The sequence below is a fragment of the Vanacampus margaritifer genome, chromosome 2, assembly GCF_051991255.1.
Source record: "Vanacampus margaritifer isolate UIUO_Vmar chromosome 2, RoL_Vmar_1.0, whole genome shotgun sequence".
In the NCBI taxonomy this organism is placed as follows: Eukaryota; Metazoa; Chordata; class Actinopteri; order Syngnathiformes; family Syngnathidae; genus Vanacampus; species Vanacampus margaritifer.
The window spans coordinates 19,319,751-19,337,166 of NC_135433.1; the positions used below are offsets into that span (position 1 = coordinate 19,319,751).

At 41.7% G+C, this 17,416-nt stretch overlaps 1 protein-coding gene across 5 annotated transcripts in view; it reads right to left on the bottom strand.

Annotated features, from left to right (window-relative positions):
- brd4 (bromodomain containing 4) overlaps positions 1 to 17,416 on the bottom strand; it is a 35,226-nt gene that overhangs the window by 3,278 nt on the left and 14,532 nt on the right. For 2 of the 5 annotated variants that reach the window (XM_077555615.1, XM_077555613.1), the window contains exons 4-18: positions 17,219 to 17,354; positions 16,801 to 17,141; positions 14,234 to 14,617; positions 14,015 to 14,143; positions 12,161 to 12,391; positions 11,849 to 12,075; positions 9,962 to 10,287; positions 9,796 to 9,891; positions 9,344 to 9,715; positions 6,428 to 7,270; positions 6,244 to 6,350; positions 4,599 to 4,749; positions 4,387 to 4,511; positions 4,091 to 4,296; positions 1,399 to 1,672 (exon numbers count right to left, since the gene is read on the bottom strand). In XM_077555615.1, coding sequence (XP_077411741.1) covers positions 1,399 to 1,672; positions 4,091 to 4,296; positions 4,387 to 4,511; positions 4,599 to 4,749; positions 6,244 to 6,350; positions 6,428 to 7,270; positions 9,344 to 9,715; positions 9,796 to 9,891; positions 9,962 to 10,287; positions 11,849 to 12,075; positions 12,161 to 12,391; positions 14,015 to 14,143; positions 14,234 to 14,617; positions 16,801 to 17,141; positions 17,219 to 17,354 — 3,948 coding nt within the window. Of the gene's footprint in view, positions 1 to 1,398; positions 1,673 to 4,072; positions 4,297 to 4,386; positions 4,512 to 4,598; positions 4,750 to 6,243; positions 6,351 to 6,427; positions 7,271 to 9,343; positions 9,716 to 9,795; positions 9,892 to 9,961; positions 10,288 to 11,848; positions 12,076 to 12,160; positions 12,392 to 14,014; positions 14,144 to 14,233; positions 14,618 to 16,800; positions 17,142 to 17,218; positions 17,355 to 17,416 lie in introns of all 5 variants that reach the window. The other 3 variants (XM_077555614.1, XM_077555611.1, XM_077555612.1) reach the window with 2 other exon arrangements.

Sequence of the window (17,416 nt, forward strand, 5' to 3'; positions counted from 1 at the left end):
AACTTCAAGAAAAGAATCCTAAGATCACATGATTTTTTAAATATTTTTTTAATAGTAAATAGTATAAGACCACCTCTTTGGACCCGAGCGCAGGTGGAAGCATGTCACTATGAGTGACTGACGTGAGGTTAGACTGGACGAGAGCGCACAAGAGTGTGTGCGTGTGACTGTGTGCGCGCTCACACTTGCATCCCCGTGACAACCCGCTGATTGGTTGATAACTACGTAAACAGGAAGTCACGTTAACGGCGCAGGTGGCGGTAACCCAACACCAAGGTGGCAAGTCTGAGAAAGATGCGTGCGATAATGGACAATTTAATGACGAATGGAGCGACAAATATGTTTATCTTATCTTTGTGCAAAAGTACGGTGGCTGTGATAAAAAGTGAAAACAAAACGGCATTATGACAAGCGCCACCGCGAGAGCTAAAAGAAAATAAATCATACGAGGCTTCTGGCACGAAAATGACCTCGTGAATGACAGAAAAGCAAAAAAACAAAAACGGGTTGCTCACCCAGAGTGGCCTTGATCATCGGTAAGCAACAACAACAAACTACTTCAAAATGCATTGATTATTTTTGCTGAAATTACACTTGGTTGGACTTTTAAGAAGTTTGTGAACATTTGAACTCCCAAAACACTTAATTCACCTTTCGTGGAAGTTGGTTATTATTATTTTTTGGGGTAAAACAAGCAAGAAAGAATCAGTGTGATACTGAAAATAAATGTTTTTGTGCCTTCCAGTGACTCACCCAGACCCAAACTACATAAAAACTGTAAAAAAAATAAAAATAATAATAATCTGGACCTTTTTAATTTCTAATTGAGACCCCCTTATATATAGGGTGATATTACGAGAAAACAAAAGTTACAATAAAGTACTCGCATTGCAACAAAAAAGTAGTAAGCCTACAGAAAGGGTTGTATTATTGTTATGAGAAAATTATTCTTTGCTTACGAGAATTAAGTTGCAATAGTACAAATATAAACAGCAAAGCTACCAGTATAAATTCTTAAGAGTAGCAGAATATTTGTGTGAAATGACCACAACGAAATGGTAAAATTCCCAGAAAATAAAGAATACTATGGCAGAAATGTAGTATGTTAGAAGAAATAAGATTAACAAAAATAAAGTCAAAATATTTTACGAAAAAAAGTAAAGTAGTAAACTTTATTTCTAAAATTTGAGAATTATGTAGAAAAAAGTACAAGTTGTAATATAATGACAAAATGGTCGTAGAGAAAAAGTAAAGTTATGAGTGAAAAGTCACAATGTTATGAAAGGAAAAAGACGTCTTGGATGCAAATATTAAAAAAAAAATTTGGGGGAGAAAACAAATTCTAAACGGTAAATAATGCAAAGAGAACGTTGCTTTGTGCTTTTGTTTTCCTCTTACCGCTTCCCGCCGCCGCCTCTCTTGTTCTCGTCTGCGCGCCAGCTCCCTCTGCTGGTCGAGCGGGCTGTGCACAGCGGCGGGCTGAGGCGGCGTGGGGGGCTGCGGGGGCGGGGCCGGCGGCTGCTGCTGCGGGGGCGTTCGGATCACAGCTGGCTGAGGTTCGGGCTGCTGTGGGGGCACTTGGATGTGCTGCTGCTGCTGCTCCAGACGCCGGCGCGGTTCCTCGTGCACCCTCCTGCTCGTCGTCTCCAGGACCTCGTCGTCGTCCCGACCTCTGGAAGATTACACTCACACAATTTAGACTTGTTGTCTTTGGTATAACCCGTTATTGTTTGTTGCTTAAAAGTTTCTGATCGCTGCGAATATCAATGCTAACTTCCAATAGCCTGTCTATTGTGTTTCACATTGTGAGCTAGCTTTAAGCTAGCTGACATTCACAAGACAAAATGCGATATGTAAATATCTTTTAAGTGTCAGGGTTACTGTAACTACCGTAAATTGTAATGCAATGTAAAAAAAGGTATATTTCTGTTATCGTTTTGCAGCAATTAGCATTAGAATATAGTTAATTTTTATCATTATCCACAAATCTGTTGGAAACAGTGGGGGAAAAAAGCGTGTTGCAACATGGCCATTGGTTGATCTCATACTCTGCTGCCACCTGTTGGCCGTTTTATGTAATAACTACCATTGCTTCAAGCATTCTCTTCAGTTCAGACGCTGCACCAAAGCCATCTGTATGCTCTAGCATAAAAAAACGTATAAATAAGTCTTTGGGAGCATGGTAATATTTAAAATAGAACGTATTTATACATTTGTGGGAGCAAATGAGTTAAAAAAATGACTGCATATTGTGGATTTTCACCGATCACTATCATAATGTATTCAAAAATATATTTTGGGTATTTGTTGCAAATATATTCAAGCTTACCTCACAGAGGTTCAGTTTTAATTGAAAAAGAAAAAAACAACCATTTTGTACCGGTGCCTTTACCAGCCTTTTTTTTAAGGTATCAGTACTCGCACCGGCAGCCGTGTAGCCACTATATGATCAGGAAAGAGGAGAAATTATCTTTAATATGCAATTTTTAGGGGAAAAAAAAATCTACATTGGTTTATTGTTTTGTGCGTGCCCTGATTGAGTGGAAATAGGAGCAGGTGTTTTCCTTTCAGCCTCACTTGAATGCTTAAACCAAGGATGCATCGGTTGTTGCTTGTGAATGCTGGGCTATGAAAATAATACGCCAGAATCAGAGGGCTAAGTGAAGTAAGTGAGTTCTTTGGAAGAACGTTCTCAAGTATGTTCTTTGGAAGACCATTGAGAAACGGCCACTAGCTGGGTTTCAAATTCTTGAACAAATTTACTGAAAATGCGCAAATCGCACATGCAACCTGTGCCAGTTTCCATCTGTTCTTCTTTTACACAGTAGGTGGCGGTATACACCATAGAGATGTGATCCAGCACTAATTTAAAAAAAGAAGAAGAAGCGACTGCGTGGTGAGTGAGCTCTTTTGGTTGAACCTTTTTCCTGCTGTTTTTCTTTTAGGGGTTAAGTTAGTGGCTTGTCATTTATCAATTTTTCGGAGGGTAGGGTTTAATTAGTGTTTTCATTTGTTATGTCGGCCATTTTGTTTGATGTCACTGGCCTTACTGGGAGTGGGAAGACGGGGGGAGCACCTGTGCATGTTGTGTCCAAGGTTCCCCTCGACTGGGAGATGACAGATATGTATATAGTACAGGCCAAAGGTTTGGACACACACACATCACATCACATAGTCTCATGACTATTTACATTGTAGATTCATCAGAACTAAGAATGAACACATGTAGACTTAACAAAAAGAAAAAGATGAAATAACTGAAAACATGTTTTAGATTCTTGTTCTTTCTAAATAGCCACCCTTTTCTCCGATTACTGCTTTGCACACTCCTGGCATTCTCACTTCTGGGAACTCCTTCAATACTGTTGCAAAACCATTTGAGGTGACAACTCTTGAAGCTCATCGAGGGAATGCCAAGAGTGTGCAAAAAATCATCAGTGCAAAGAGTGACTATTTTGAAGAAACTAGAATATAAAACATGTTTTCAGTTAGTTCATCTTTTTTTAAAGTTAATAACTCCACATGTGTTCATTCACAATTTTGATGCCTTCAGTGAGAATCTATTTAGATTATAATATAGATTTTATGTTTCAAAATTAAAAATACAAGTGGCATTGGTTATTACTCAAGAGTTGAGTACTCGTATGGTATTGGTCTGGAAAAAAAGTGTTATTGAACATCCCTACTTTTTTTTAATTTTTTTTTTATAAATACTTAGACAACATTTAATTTCTGTTCATATTTATTGACTCATCTAATAAAAATGTCCTCCCGGTAATTTTAAGGCTCAACTTGAGGTAAATAAACCTGGAAACTCTGAATACTTGAATTGGCCACTAGAGTGCGCTCATCATCTTTGTCTCTCTAAAGACTAGCCATAATGACAATGGGACTTTTTTGTGAGGATTTGTTTTTTTCATCCCGCTTTCGATAAAAGACAGCAAATTTCCGATTATTGGATTTCTGGAAAGGATTAGGGGCATTGTTCCTCCCAAACCTGCTGTGAAAACGACCGGAGCCAGGAATTGTTGAATGTTTACAATGGAAAATGATTTGCAAGTACTTAACGCACTTGTGCTTCAGTACTTGCCGAAGTTTGTCCTGCTCTCGCCGCATGCGGTCCTTTTCCGCCTGCTCGGCTTGCGCCTTCAGGGCCTTCTCCCGCTCCTCCTTCTCGCGGGCGGCCCGGCGGAACTGCTCGAAGCTGTCGCTGGACGACTTGACGGCGGACATCGGCGTCGACGTGGACTTCTGGGCCAGGCTGGCCCACGAGCCCATGTTCTTCAGTTTCACATCCTGACACAATCAGGCACGGGTTTCCAGCCAGCCATTACATCATGTTTGAAAACTGTTTGGTCTGCTTTAAAACATGCAGAGGTTATGTACCTTTTTGGGTGCAGTGGGTGCCTTGGACTCCTGCTTGAACTTCTCCTTGTCTTGCAGGGAAGGCGGCGGTCCGCTGGCCTCAGAGGAGCGGATGACGGGCCGAGAGCTGTCCATGGACTTCACATCTAAGCAACACCAGCAGGCCCTCACTCAATAAATGGGCGTCGTTTTGAAGGAAAGAGGGTCGGGAGTTTGGGGGGGACAAGTCTTACTCTGTTGGCCGAGGCCTGGCTGAGAGGGCTTGCTGTCGGAATGCTTGTGATGTTCCGACCTCATGGCGGGGTTGAAAGGCTCTCCTCTCATCACTGGTGACGGAGGAAGTTTCTCCTCTTTCAGCACTCCTTGATTGCCAGGCACCCTTTGCTGCGTTGCAAGCACAATAGACGGTGTCATCAGTTTCGCTCTGAACAAGTGGGCAGTGTAGTAGCAAACAATTTGTATTCAAGTAAGAGTAGTTGTACTTTGGAATAGGACTCATGTGACCTTAACTTGTTCACTGCCATTGACGGCTAGAAACATCAAAAATTCATTTGAACTATTTCTATTAGTTTAACATTTTTTCCCCACTTTTGTTAACAAGAGTATAAAAACCTAGAAAACATTTTTTTTTATTGTACATTTAGAACAGACATAACATTTGTGATTAATTGTGAGTTAACCAGTGAAGGCATGCGATTAAAAATGTTAATCGCCTGACGCCCCGTAATTTTAACAAACTTTTTTTTTAATGAATTCATGGCAGTGCACGAGGTAAAAGTAGCCCACCAATATATTACATAAGTAGATATTCTGTTAAAATAAAACACCCCAAAAACTACTTAAGTACTAACTGGTGAGTAACCAAAATACAACATGGGAATGTGTCAATTTAAATTGAAACAACAATACATTTAATCTTTATAAAATAATTAAGGCACAGTCTGCCACAAGATACATATGTATATATATTTTTAAATTATCCTTAACATTCATGAAACGGCACAATAGATGAAGTAGGCATAGATTACATACTGTAGCTGTACTTTGCTCGGTTGTTCTTTACAGGCGTCATAAAAATGGGCCACTTTGAAAACTTCAGTTGCCAAATGAAATCTTTTTATAATAACAAATTAAGGACAATTCAGCCACCATGGACTTAAAGGTAAGTCAACCTAGAATTTTTTAGAAATAATGTTATATGGGCACCCACTAAGTCAGTATTCTGATTAATATTGCATTTGTTGAATATGAGTTAAGCAGTAAACTCCTGCTCAGTCACTTGCTGTGGACTGAAAATGACATCACAGTTGCTCAGGTAACAACCAATCATGGCTCAGGTAAGCCGTCAGGTTCAGTTGACAGAAAGTGGCAAAATGGCCGCCTCCTGAGATGGATAAAAACAGGTGGATTTTGCTGCTTAATCAGAATGCCATGTTTAGACTTGTAGGCACACACAGTACCACATAATATTATATTATTTGTTTGCATCTTTTAATCAGATTTTTTTATGTCACACTTATGTAGTAGAATATTTAGTTGTCATAGGGAACGTTTAAAGAAACTGCACGTCAAAGTGGCTAACAAATCTCACCTAGACAAAAAAAACATTATTAATGCTATTTAATGTGAATTCATGTTTCATTTGCGTTTGTTTTGGCATAAGCCCAATTTATAAAACCAAACCATTTAATTGCTTGTTGAAAAAAATAAACAGCAAGAGAACCTAGAAAAAAATAATCACATATGAAACTATAATCACGATATTGAGGGGCGAAGAACAGCAATGGGATTATGTTTCAAAAACGTTCAGCCCTACCTTGAAGTTTTCAAATCGAATATTTTCCATTCATTTCTACACGCCAAAGTGGTAATGATCACCTTTTTGGGCTGCATATTGTGAGGCGGAGACTGGTGAGTGACGGGAGGGTACTGAGGAAGTTGCGGGGAATGCATCATGAGAGGGGATGGGTTATCCCTCATGTGACCTGTCCACACAAAACAAATAATAAATACCTCCCAGCCAGCGTGCTCGCATCGCCTCCTTTCCCGCCTCTGCGCTCACCTGCGATGAAAAGGTCCGGCTTGGGCGGCGGACGAGGGGACAGCTCCTCCGGGGGCTGGAGGATCTGCTGTGCTTTGTTGCTGGGCACGGCCACCTTGTGGGAAGGCCCCTGAGGCTGACCGATGAGCGTGGAGACCTGCTGGTAGCTCAGGTGCTGCTGCGGTTGCTGCTGGGGTTGCTGCTGCGGTTGCTGCTGCGGTTGCTGCTGCGGTTGCTGCGGCTGACTGTGCGGCAGGTGGCGGCTGGCGTGGAGGGACATCTGTTGGGACGGGGCTTGATGTGGCGGGGCTGCCTGCGCCTGCGCCTGAAGAGGAAGCTGGGGAGTGGGCAGCGTGGCTTGGGAGGAGAGTTGAGGTTGGCCCTGGACTGACTGGAGCAGGGACGACTGTCCCGCTTGCTGCTGCTGTTGCTGCTGACGAGCCTGCGCCTGGAGCGACTGCAAGGACTGCTGGGGCTGACGGGCTTGTTGGAACTGCTGCAGGTACAATTGCACTTGGTTGAGGGGCACCGAGGAGGCCGACTCTTCGTCGTCCTCCAGCAGCATCTGGGGAGGCTGGGAAGACAGCAAGCCCTGGGGCGTGAGCGTCGGCGGGGACAGCGGCCTCGGGTGCATGGGTTGAGGAGGGTGAAGGATCTGCGGGGGCAGCTGATGCGGCGGAGGTGCGGACTGGGGCTGGAGAGGCGGCTGATGCTGCGGCGGATGTTGCTGCAACGTGGGCTGCTGCTGCTGCTGCAAAGTCGGCTGTTGCTGTAAAGTTGGCTGCTGCTGGGGAAGTTTGGGATGAAGAGGCGCCGCCTTGTGGCTCGGTCGAGATGGCTGCTGAGGCATGGAACTGTGCAAGGCTGAATGACATCAAACATACTGTTAATATACACCGTGTTCCCAAATATTTTTTTTTGCCATCATTTCAGAACGTGTAATAATAGCCAATTCCGGCTGTAAAAACAGTAAATTACATATAAAAATCGAAATAAATTGAATTTTAGAATATACCCAAACACAGTTAAACAACTGAACAACTTAGACATTTGCTTTATTTTTTATTAACTAAAAGCATACTAATTACTAGGATACTTTTGATGAACCCATTAAGGCCTACCAATGTTTCAGCCGGGAGGGCTCCAGCGCGCTTCTCCCCTTAAAACTGGGAGAGCGGATATGCCATTTGGTTTTGTTTTGACCAATTCTTGGTCTCTTAGCCGATAAAATGCATCAGAATATACACGAGAGGGTGACGTGGGCCTCGTAGCACGTCCTGGAATTTTATTCGAGCATTCATGGCTAACGCAGATTCGCGTGAGTTATAAAGTAAATGACAGGTAGTGATGACAGCGCGGAAGAAATTTCGAATCAGTGTAACCAGTCGACAGTGACATATTGTTAAGAAATATGTTTGTAGACAATAAGGATGTTGAAATTTTCTGCTGCTTTGTAACGGAATGGACGAATAATTACCGCTCAATCCCCCAAAGTTTTTACAACTGCGCTCCAGTGTTGAAGGTAAATATACCCGCAGATGCAACACAGTTGTTTGTTGATTTCTATTTTTTTGAAGGTTTATAATAATTTGTGTGAACGCCACAGGTGTAAGCTCTGAAATGTTTTTGGCATTACAATATTGTTAACATTTCCAGGTAAACTTCAGGTTTTCGGGGGTGACTCTTAAGTCACCCATAGGTTTTAGAGGCATGTTTTGGCAGGCGCTTTAGGCCTTAATGAGTTAAATAAATAAATAAACTGTAATGTAAACAGTTTTAAGCACTTAAGCAAAACTGAACACGAAACATTTAGTACTTGTTTATTTGAATATAGTTCATGTTTGACATCCCACCCACTAGAACGGAGGATGGAAGCCTAATTATTTGATTAGGTATCATAACGCAAGTGACTAGATGAACCATTGATTGCAGTTAAGTAAAATAGCAACGTGATTTCACCCCCATTAGATACATGCTAGCTAAGGATGTTCAATACAACTTTTTTCTCCAGACAGATCATTTTAAAGCAAGACCTATAATTTCCCAATATAGCATTTTCCCATAAAATTGAATGAAATTAAGGCAATTTTCTATTTTTCCTTATTTCTAGTACAGCCAAAGAGGGCAATCGCTGTCATAAGTACCTATACCTTGGAATAATATCGCCTGATACTGATACTCGCCCAACCCTAATGTCAGCTTTTAGAGATAGAACGCCCACAATGTTAGTTATCAACGTTTAATGTGTTTGAAATGTCCGTCTGCATTTGAACGCACCTCGTGTTTTGCAAACTACCACATTGATTTAATTCTATTTTTTCCAAATTGAAACCTGCTTCATGTTTTATTATTGCAACAATTTGACCCTGAAACACAATGTATTACAATTATTAGGACAACTAAACAAACAAAGTTGATTGTAACTAGTGTTGTCAACGTTAAAGCGTTAACTAATTAATTAAACACAAAGAATTATCGCATTAATCATGTATTAATCATGCATTAAAGTAAAGCATTTCATACATATTTGTTCATGCAAAAATATTGGGGACATTTTTTCCCCCATTTTAAATTATGCAAGTGATTATCTGATTAGAAAAAGAGCAGGATGAGCGTCTGCAGTGGTTTCAAAAAATGCTGAAGATTAAATGTCGACAGAATTAACACAAGTGCTCTTCAAATATGGCGGACAAATTTTTTTAAATTAATAAAAGCCTTTTGAAACAAGCGATTAATCGTGATTAATCAAAATTCAACGATCTGATTAATCTAATTAAGAAATGTAATCGTTTGACAGCGCTAATTATAACAGAAAAGATTGGATATGACTTTACAGGAGTACCACTCTGTACGGTTCATTGAAAAACAGACCAACTGGCCAATCATGGATTGGCATTTATTTATTTATTTATTTATATAATTTTAGCAAGAGCCTACCTGGAGAGGGGAGAATTGGATGTTGGTTGAGGAAGGGGTGCGTCTCGGGGGACACCGGCCCAGCGGTGTTGGCGCTGAGCTGAGGCGGCGCGGGCGACGAAGAGTTTCCCGTATGGTGGGAAAGATGCATGAGGGGCTGGCCGAACGCCGGCAAAGACTCAAAGCTGTTCTCTAGCATCTGGGAAGACTCCAGGGCGGTTACAGGGGGAGGCATATAGTCCACAGGAGGGGCCTGATTCTGCTTCATCTGAGGCTGAAAAGCTGCCACTTGCGGATGAAGCGCAGGATGAGCGGGGGCACCCTGTACGTGCGAATGTGTCTTCTTTCCCTCCTTCACAGATTGGGCCTTCTTCTTTTGCGGCTTTATCATCCCTGAAAGAAGAATGAGGAATCCTGTTTAGGATTGGTTTAACAAAAGGAGTTTGATTGCCCAAACTTGAAAAGGGACTTACCCGGAGCCTCGGTTTCGCTATCAGAACTGGAGCCACTGCTGTCGGAAGAGGATCCAGTCTTCTTGGCGGAAACCACAGACTCCATAGACTTCTCAGCTGTAAAACAATCGTGTGTAAATCTCAAAATCACAAAGCCACTCCAGGATGAGATGCAAAAACAGCTGACCTCCACCCTTCTTTTTCTTGCGAAGGCACGTAGACACGTATCGCTCCAGCTCTCGCAGCGTGGAAGGCTTGAGCGTTTCAAAGTCAATCTCGATCTCGTCGGGGTTGGAATTCTTGAGCGAGGGCTCTCTCGACTGGATGATGTGGACTACGCGGCCCAGTTTGTCACCGGGAAGCTTATTGATGTCCAGACTTAGTTGCCTCTTCTCTTCATACGTCATGGGCTTGCACTTCTCCGACGAAGCCGATGAACCCGCCAGGTTGTCTTCCAGACCGAGAACAGGCGGAAGGTTGGGGGGCTGGCTGTTTTTCGTCGTCTCCTTTTTGCTTTACATACAACACACAAACATGCAAGCCTTTTTAAGAGAACAGTCCTCAAGAAATTGGAATCCAAGGGATGTAAAAATTCAAATGAAGACAATTTTCACAGAATGGGACGGACAGGGGTGTGATCGTATTTCTATAACAGAAACAACATTAACAAAAACAAATGCCTCATAGGAGTGACACTAAAGGCCTAGATACACCAATCCGACGTCGGGAGTCGGACAGCGGTGGGCTGACGGCATGTGCCGTTTGATAAGTGTAAAAATTACTGGCGTGAAGTCGGGTCGAGTTAGAATACGTCGGGTAGGGAGGATTGTTTCCAGCAAATTCGACATGTTGAATCGGCGTCGGGGGTATTTGATCACAGTGGTTGGCTGTTAGCTAGCGAATCAGAAAGAGCAAGTGACAACGCGGATAAACAGTACTCAACTCAACTTTATGGTTTTTCAGAACAGCGTACGTGAATATTAAAGTCCGCCATAAAGAGGATATGATCATATTTCGGCAAGAAGATTTGAAAATTTGCTAAATTGTGAAATAGAATTTTGTCTTTTGGATTATTAAAAGCTGTTATTCTTATGTTCTTTTATATCCAAATATTTTTGTGAGTTGTAATTTTGCACAAGTGGCAGAATGCTGGATGGGTGGTTTACAATAAATGTTTACTTAATTGTGGCATTTAACCACAAACTATGAATGCTAAGTTTATGTTAAAACGGATTTAGAATCAGTATACATTATTGTTGTCTGAACATTTTGCACAGGAATTATTTTTGAATACATGAAACCGTTAAATAAATGTTTGCTGGATTTATTGGATTGAAATCGATGAAAACCGTAAGGGGGTCATGATATGATACGGATCACGATGCACATGTATTTTGATACACGGCCTTCAATGTGATAGCGTCCCGATAGTTTACATTACTTTACATACATTTTTTAAGAAAATAGTCATATGTATAGATGGCAAAAATGTTTTCTTCTTGCAATGTTAGCAATGCTTCCGGATTACCGCCAGTGCCATGCCTGGTCCAAATGTGTGCCCAATTGCAGCTTTCAGAGACGCACCGGGAAACTTTATGAATGAATGTGCAATATCGATTCAGATGCCTCTGTATGTATATTGCAAAAAAGCTTGCAATGATAAACTGTATGCCAGTGTCGATTTTTTTTTCTTGCACATCGCTAAATAATACAGTAGTTTGTTTCCCTGTATTCTACTGCCCCTTGGTGACCAAAGCACACACACCAGAGGAAGCACATCAATGGGTATTTAAGAATGAAATTATAATGCACTTAAGGTTTAAATGCTTACATTTAATATAGTTACATTCTTATTGTATATTTTTTATACAAAGTGCAATACTATAGAGTGCTATTAAAAAAACAAGCTGGAACGGATTAATGGGATGCCCATTCATTCTCATACGAGTTTGGTGTCTTAAGAGCATGGGCATAGAACAAATTAAACTTGTAAGTCAAGGCACCACTGTACTTTTTTTCCTCCTATAAACTCCTTTGATAAGCCATCAGTGAAGAGAGATCCAAATGAACCCACCTGGATTTCTTCTTGGGAAGTTCTTTATTGTTGTTTGTACTGGTCTTGTTCCTTTTGGACAGCTGGGAAACAGGTGCAGCATCCTGGATCTCGTCAACAAGGCTGGGCATGCCAACTTTCTTCTTGTGTTTGTCTTTCTTCTTCTCCTTCTTTTCCTTCTCTTTTCTCTTTGGTTTGCTGGCTTGAGGCTGGGAAAGGGCAGCCAGCTGCTCGTGGACAGCCTTCAGCTACACCGAGACCAGACACCACTTTCTTATCACGAACAAGGACTGCGAAATAACGTCATAGAAAGTTTCCTCATTTCACACTGACCTGTTCTTGGAGGTCTGCCAACCTCTGAGCTCGCTCCTCCTCGGAGTCGTCCGTCGAAGACTCGGACTCGGAGGAGGAGTCACTGGAGCTGTCAGAGGAGGAGGCGACGTGGGCTATCGGAGGCTGGGGTTTAACCGGGGCAGGGTGGTGGAGCGGGGGAGCTGGGACGGAGGCAAGAGGCTTGGACTCTGGCTCATCTGGCATCTTGGCAAAACGCATCTCAAACACATCCTATGAAATACAATGATGACAAAACAAAAAGGTATAAAACAGACTATTTATATTATAAAGTTCTATTGTGTAACAAAAAAAACAACTATCTGTAATGTAAAAAAAAAGGTCAACGTTGTACCCTTCTGTTGAGGTACCAACTTATGAACTAAGAATGAGCCATGTGAATGAATGCAAAACACAAAATGCTGCATCGCTTCACTGTTATTCCTTGTTTATGTTGTGGCGTTGCACCTATTTAAAGAACCGGGTGACACTGCGGTGGAGTCAGCTATTGCCATTTTCCTACATCCTGCGGTGAACACATTAGCCCACGGGTGGACAACCATTAAGAGGATAAGAGCCACAACCACAATTTTTACTGTGTTACTGCAACAAGCCATATCAACAGCCCCCATCGCATGCCCTCACTCACTATCTCTCTTTTTCATCTTTTAACAAACTCCCCTGTATGCTCTTTTAGACGTGCGATGTCCCAGGCAAGTTGATATGAGTACATACATTTTGGGAATAACTAACCGCCTGAGCAACTTGAGCTTGCAAAATTCAGTCCCCTTTGGAAATTCATAGTTGATGTTTGCAGAGGTGGGCATTCCGTCAATATTGACGGAAGGTCCATCAATTCATCAATGACGGACGGCCATTTTCTTGCCAATTGCCGATTGGCAGGAAGCTTACGAAAAAGACAAATTAAGCATTGTAAGGGGTTTTCTTCCGTCAATGTAACCGTCAACCTGTCAATACAGATGTCTCATTTTGCTGACGGATTGGCGAATTGACGGATGTCCACTTTGAATGACTGAAACATTGACAGATGCGCATTTTGCTGAGCAATCGACGAATGACGGATTGATGATTACAATGCGGTTCGGCTTGAAATATTAACAGATTGAAAATGACGCAAGGGTGTCCCGACTGTTGACGATTGCCAAATGACGGACGCTCAAAAGTCATTGACGCGCCCACCTCTGGATGTTTGAATGGCAGAAACTGAAGTGCTACTGAAGTTTTGAAAACTTAAAATGCTCCAATGATGCCTAACATATATGGCAGAATGGCTTGCATTGTGTTCAACAAAAACTGTGGTAAAACGTGCCGTGTTGGTCTTCATATTTTTTGTTTTGCATGTTTTCCTCTCATTCTGAGAGCAATTTGGTAGGCCAACACTAAACGGTGTTTCCAAGTCATTTGTGTCAAAGCGCATGCACGCGATATTTGCTACCTCGATTGACGAATGTAATCCGTTCCATTGGCATGTTTGAACGAGCCGTCACACACGCTGCACTTGCTCAGTGTTAAAGATTGGCGTGAATAGCGTGCCTACATTTGGAATTGCTGACGTAGCAGCCTTCCAGAAAGTAAAAAGTGAGGCTTTTCCCACTGGTTTAGACAGGAAGTACACCACAACTCGACAAGATGCATCTTTCATTGTTGTTAAATGCATTGTATTTATCAAGGTTTCCTCCACTGCCCACATGCCGTTACCTGTAAATACGCAATACTGCCAAAACAGCAGTACATTGCTTCATCTGCCACTCCCTAAAAATTCTGGCATCCCAGTGATCAGTTTCCGTGAAATATTCAATCATACTGGCACGCTTTGAATGAAATGGAAACGTTTACCTGCAGCTTGCGTGCCATAGCCACTACCTCGTGGTCAGGCGGATTATATTTGTAGCAGTTGGAAAACATTAACCGCACATCGGCAGCAAATTCCTGGGGATCCCGGTATTGCCTGTTCTCCAGCTTGGCCTATGCATAAACATTTTTTTTTTTTAAAGCAATCAAGGAAACTTATGACTTAACGTCACATGCAAATGCTCAGTCAGAATCTATACGCACCTTAATGGTGCTTAGGTCCATGGGATGCTTGATGATGTCGTGATAATCGTGTAGCCCAAGTGCAGCCACATCGACGGGTTTGTAGAAGGGCCAGGCATACATTGTGTGTTTCTTGGACAACATCTCCCTGACCAGACTTAAACAGTATCCCAGTTGATCTTGCGGGACGGGGCTATGGCCACTACTGGACCCGCTCATTCCCATGCCCATCGCTACTTGATGCTGCGAGTCTGCAGCCTCTTTCTTGATCAGTTTAGTGGGGCGGGTGCTCTCCCGCCTGGGTAGAGTTTTCCCCGACTTGGACTCGGCTGGGGAAGACTCGCTGAGCTGGTCGTTAGCCGTGGGTGTTGTAGTGTCTGCTTTTCTTTTCTGGCTCTTTCTCTGCTGGAAAAACAGCAATAATGGAAGTCAGAGAATAAACTACAAACCTACAGTGTTCATACAGTATATCACATTACACCTACCAGCCTCATTGCACATTTTGTGTGTGGAACTCATCTGTCTGTTGCGTAACAGATTTTTACTTTCATACAAATACTGTAGCATATTAAAAACACAACTATTGATTCAAAAGTGGTAAAAGGGAAATATGTCCAACATCTACATATTCTTGCAGGATTTTGATTTGATTTGACTGACTGGCTGCTGAGAACATAATCACGCAACATAATGAATTACACACATTGTAGTTTTAAATACAAGACATGTTTCTTTTTCTTTCTTTCTTTTTTTTTTTTTTTTAAACATCGCCGGTGCTAAAGCTAAATCAGCATTGAGCTCCAGGGATGATAATACTTCAAATAATGACGCTGTAGGAACAAATGCGTACATATGGGTAACACGTATAACAAAGACATACATTCTTCCCAATCTTTGAAAAATGAGTTATATTATTTAATTAATGTTAAATCAAAGCTTTTTATTTGTGTAAGGCTAACCTATAAAACCAAACCATATATGTACAGTATAATAAATTGGATATTGTCTTTATAGATTGATTTATTGCTTGTGTTTATTCAAGAATACATGGGAAAAGGACTTAAGAAAATTAGTTGCAGGGCTTAAAGTAAAAAAAAATCCTGAGCCTGAACTTTTTCCGGGGAGTGGTGGTGCAGTGTCCAACGTGCCGATTCGTTGTTCGACCGACATCAAGCCATTACTATTCGATTTGTCGCCGTGGATGGACTGGGCATTTGGGAAACTCATGAATTTCCCGATGGCCAGTCCTCCTCAAGCGTCAGGTCATCTCTTTCATTACCCATTTGTATTATGTATAAGTACAGTATAGCACTGCGGGTTGCAGTCCCCTCTAGTGCTGCAGCTATCGAATACTTTGGTATTCAAATATCCTATGGAAAATTCTATTGAATAATCAGGTGTTTGGATAAAAATAATATTTCCGGGTGGTGAAAGAACAATTATGAGTAAAGAAGACATTAATAATATATTTCCACTTACTAATGATCAACCAACTTTCATTCCTAGATAATCAACTTCTTTCTTTTTTTTTTTAACTTAAATTTAAAGTGTGCTGAACAGCACATTATTTTCCTCTCTAGAAAGTTAGGGAGATTTTAGAGAAATCTCTCCCTGGTGCCTGATGTATTTTGTTATTTAATGTATTTTATTAAATTGAAATACTTGTGTTATTTTATTGTTATTTTATTATTTATTTACCCACTTAAGATAGTTATTAATTTATTTGGTGTTATTTTTGTTTTACCCATCTTTATTTCATAACTGATTTTTACTCTATGTACAGCAATTTGTATGAAATGAAATTTCGAGTTGAGTTCTGTGAGACAAAGTGACGTCAGAACCACAGTTGTGATTTTGTCGACCGTCAACTGCACAATTGAGTGAGCACGGTTTATTAAACTGATCTCTAGGAACGGCAACTGTGTCTGGAAGGTTTATTTTGAAGTTGGCCTTCTCTCCGCATTGGCGGTGTTTTTCCAGACGTGTCCAATATTCCCCACATGTAAACTGTTTACTTCGCTGGATTTGTCATTGCGCTGGTGGCTTTTACGCAGGAAATCTGGCACCGTGCCAGAGTACTTTAAGGCCTGTAGTTGCATATTAAATCCCAATCCTAATATTGAGGATTTAAAAAAAAATTACATTCGTAAAAAAACACAAAAAAAAACCCCATCCAGCCTTAGTTTCTCGAATGTGCGAGAGTAAGCCAAGAACCTCTCCACGGCAAGATCTGATTAAATTATTTTACGTAGTTTCAATCAGATAATTTTTTTTATGTACAAACAAAAGTACAATATTGTACAAATTCTCCGAAACTGCACCGTCTCCAATACCACGGCAGTTCAAAAATTGTTCCGCCTTTTGTATTTTACTGTTGAAAATGCGCTTTCGTTAATAGTTTTGAGCCCAAACTCATCTGTCAGTCTGAATATATTTTTCTATGGCCTTGTGCAAATCTCCCATGTGCCTAACCTCTGCTCTTATTTATTTGGCTTATTTGTACCTCTGTGTTGCAAGACATATTGATGTCGGCGAGATTAAGCTATTAAATAAAGTTAATGATTCCCCCACGTCAATCGCACACTCACTTTGGTCATGGTGATAGGGTTTTGCAGCATGGGGGCAGTGCTCTGGATGGACACTGGGGGAAGGGAGGTCTGAACAGGGGGAGGCACAGAGGTCATCATGGGAACTTGAAGAGTGCAATCCAATTGGCCCATAGAGTACGGGGCTCCAAGCTGTGCCGCGTGGCCTGGTAACGTCGGGGGAACGTGGGACGGGAGGGTCTGCATTAAAGGCTGAGGAGGTAGTGAAGGCGGGCCCTGCGCCGGTCCTCTGGTCTGAGGTGCTGCCGAGAGGTTTGACAGACCTCGAGTTTGAGGAGTTGTGGACGAAGGGTCGATTATAGCTCCTGGCTTCAAGTTGAGACCTTGATAATGGATAGCGAAATAGTCAGGCTAAGGACAACACACGATTATGACATGTCATGAACTTAAAAGCACATACCAGCATCTCTCCGACCTCGGCCTCGACCCTTCCCTGTCATGACCGCAATCTCAATTTCTTCCTGAGGCATGTCGGCGACCTTTTGGAGGAAAGCCTTCTCTAGCGCTTTAGCCATTAAGACGATGTCATCTGAAGGCTGCAGTGACAAACATGGAGCAACATGAAGTCTTGTCAGCTTCTGTATTTGTATGCTGTACT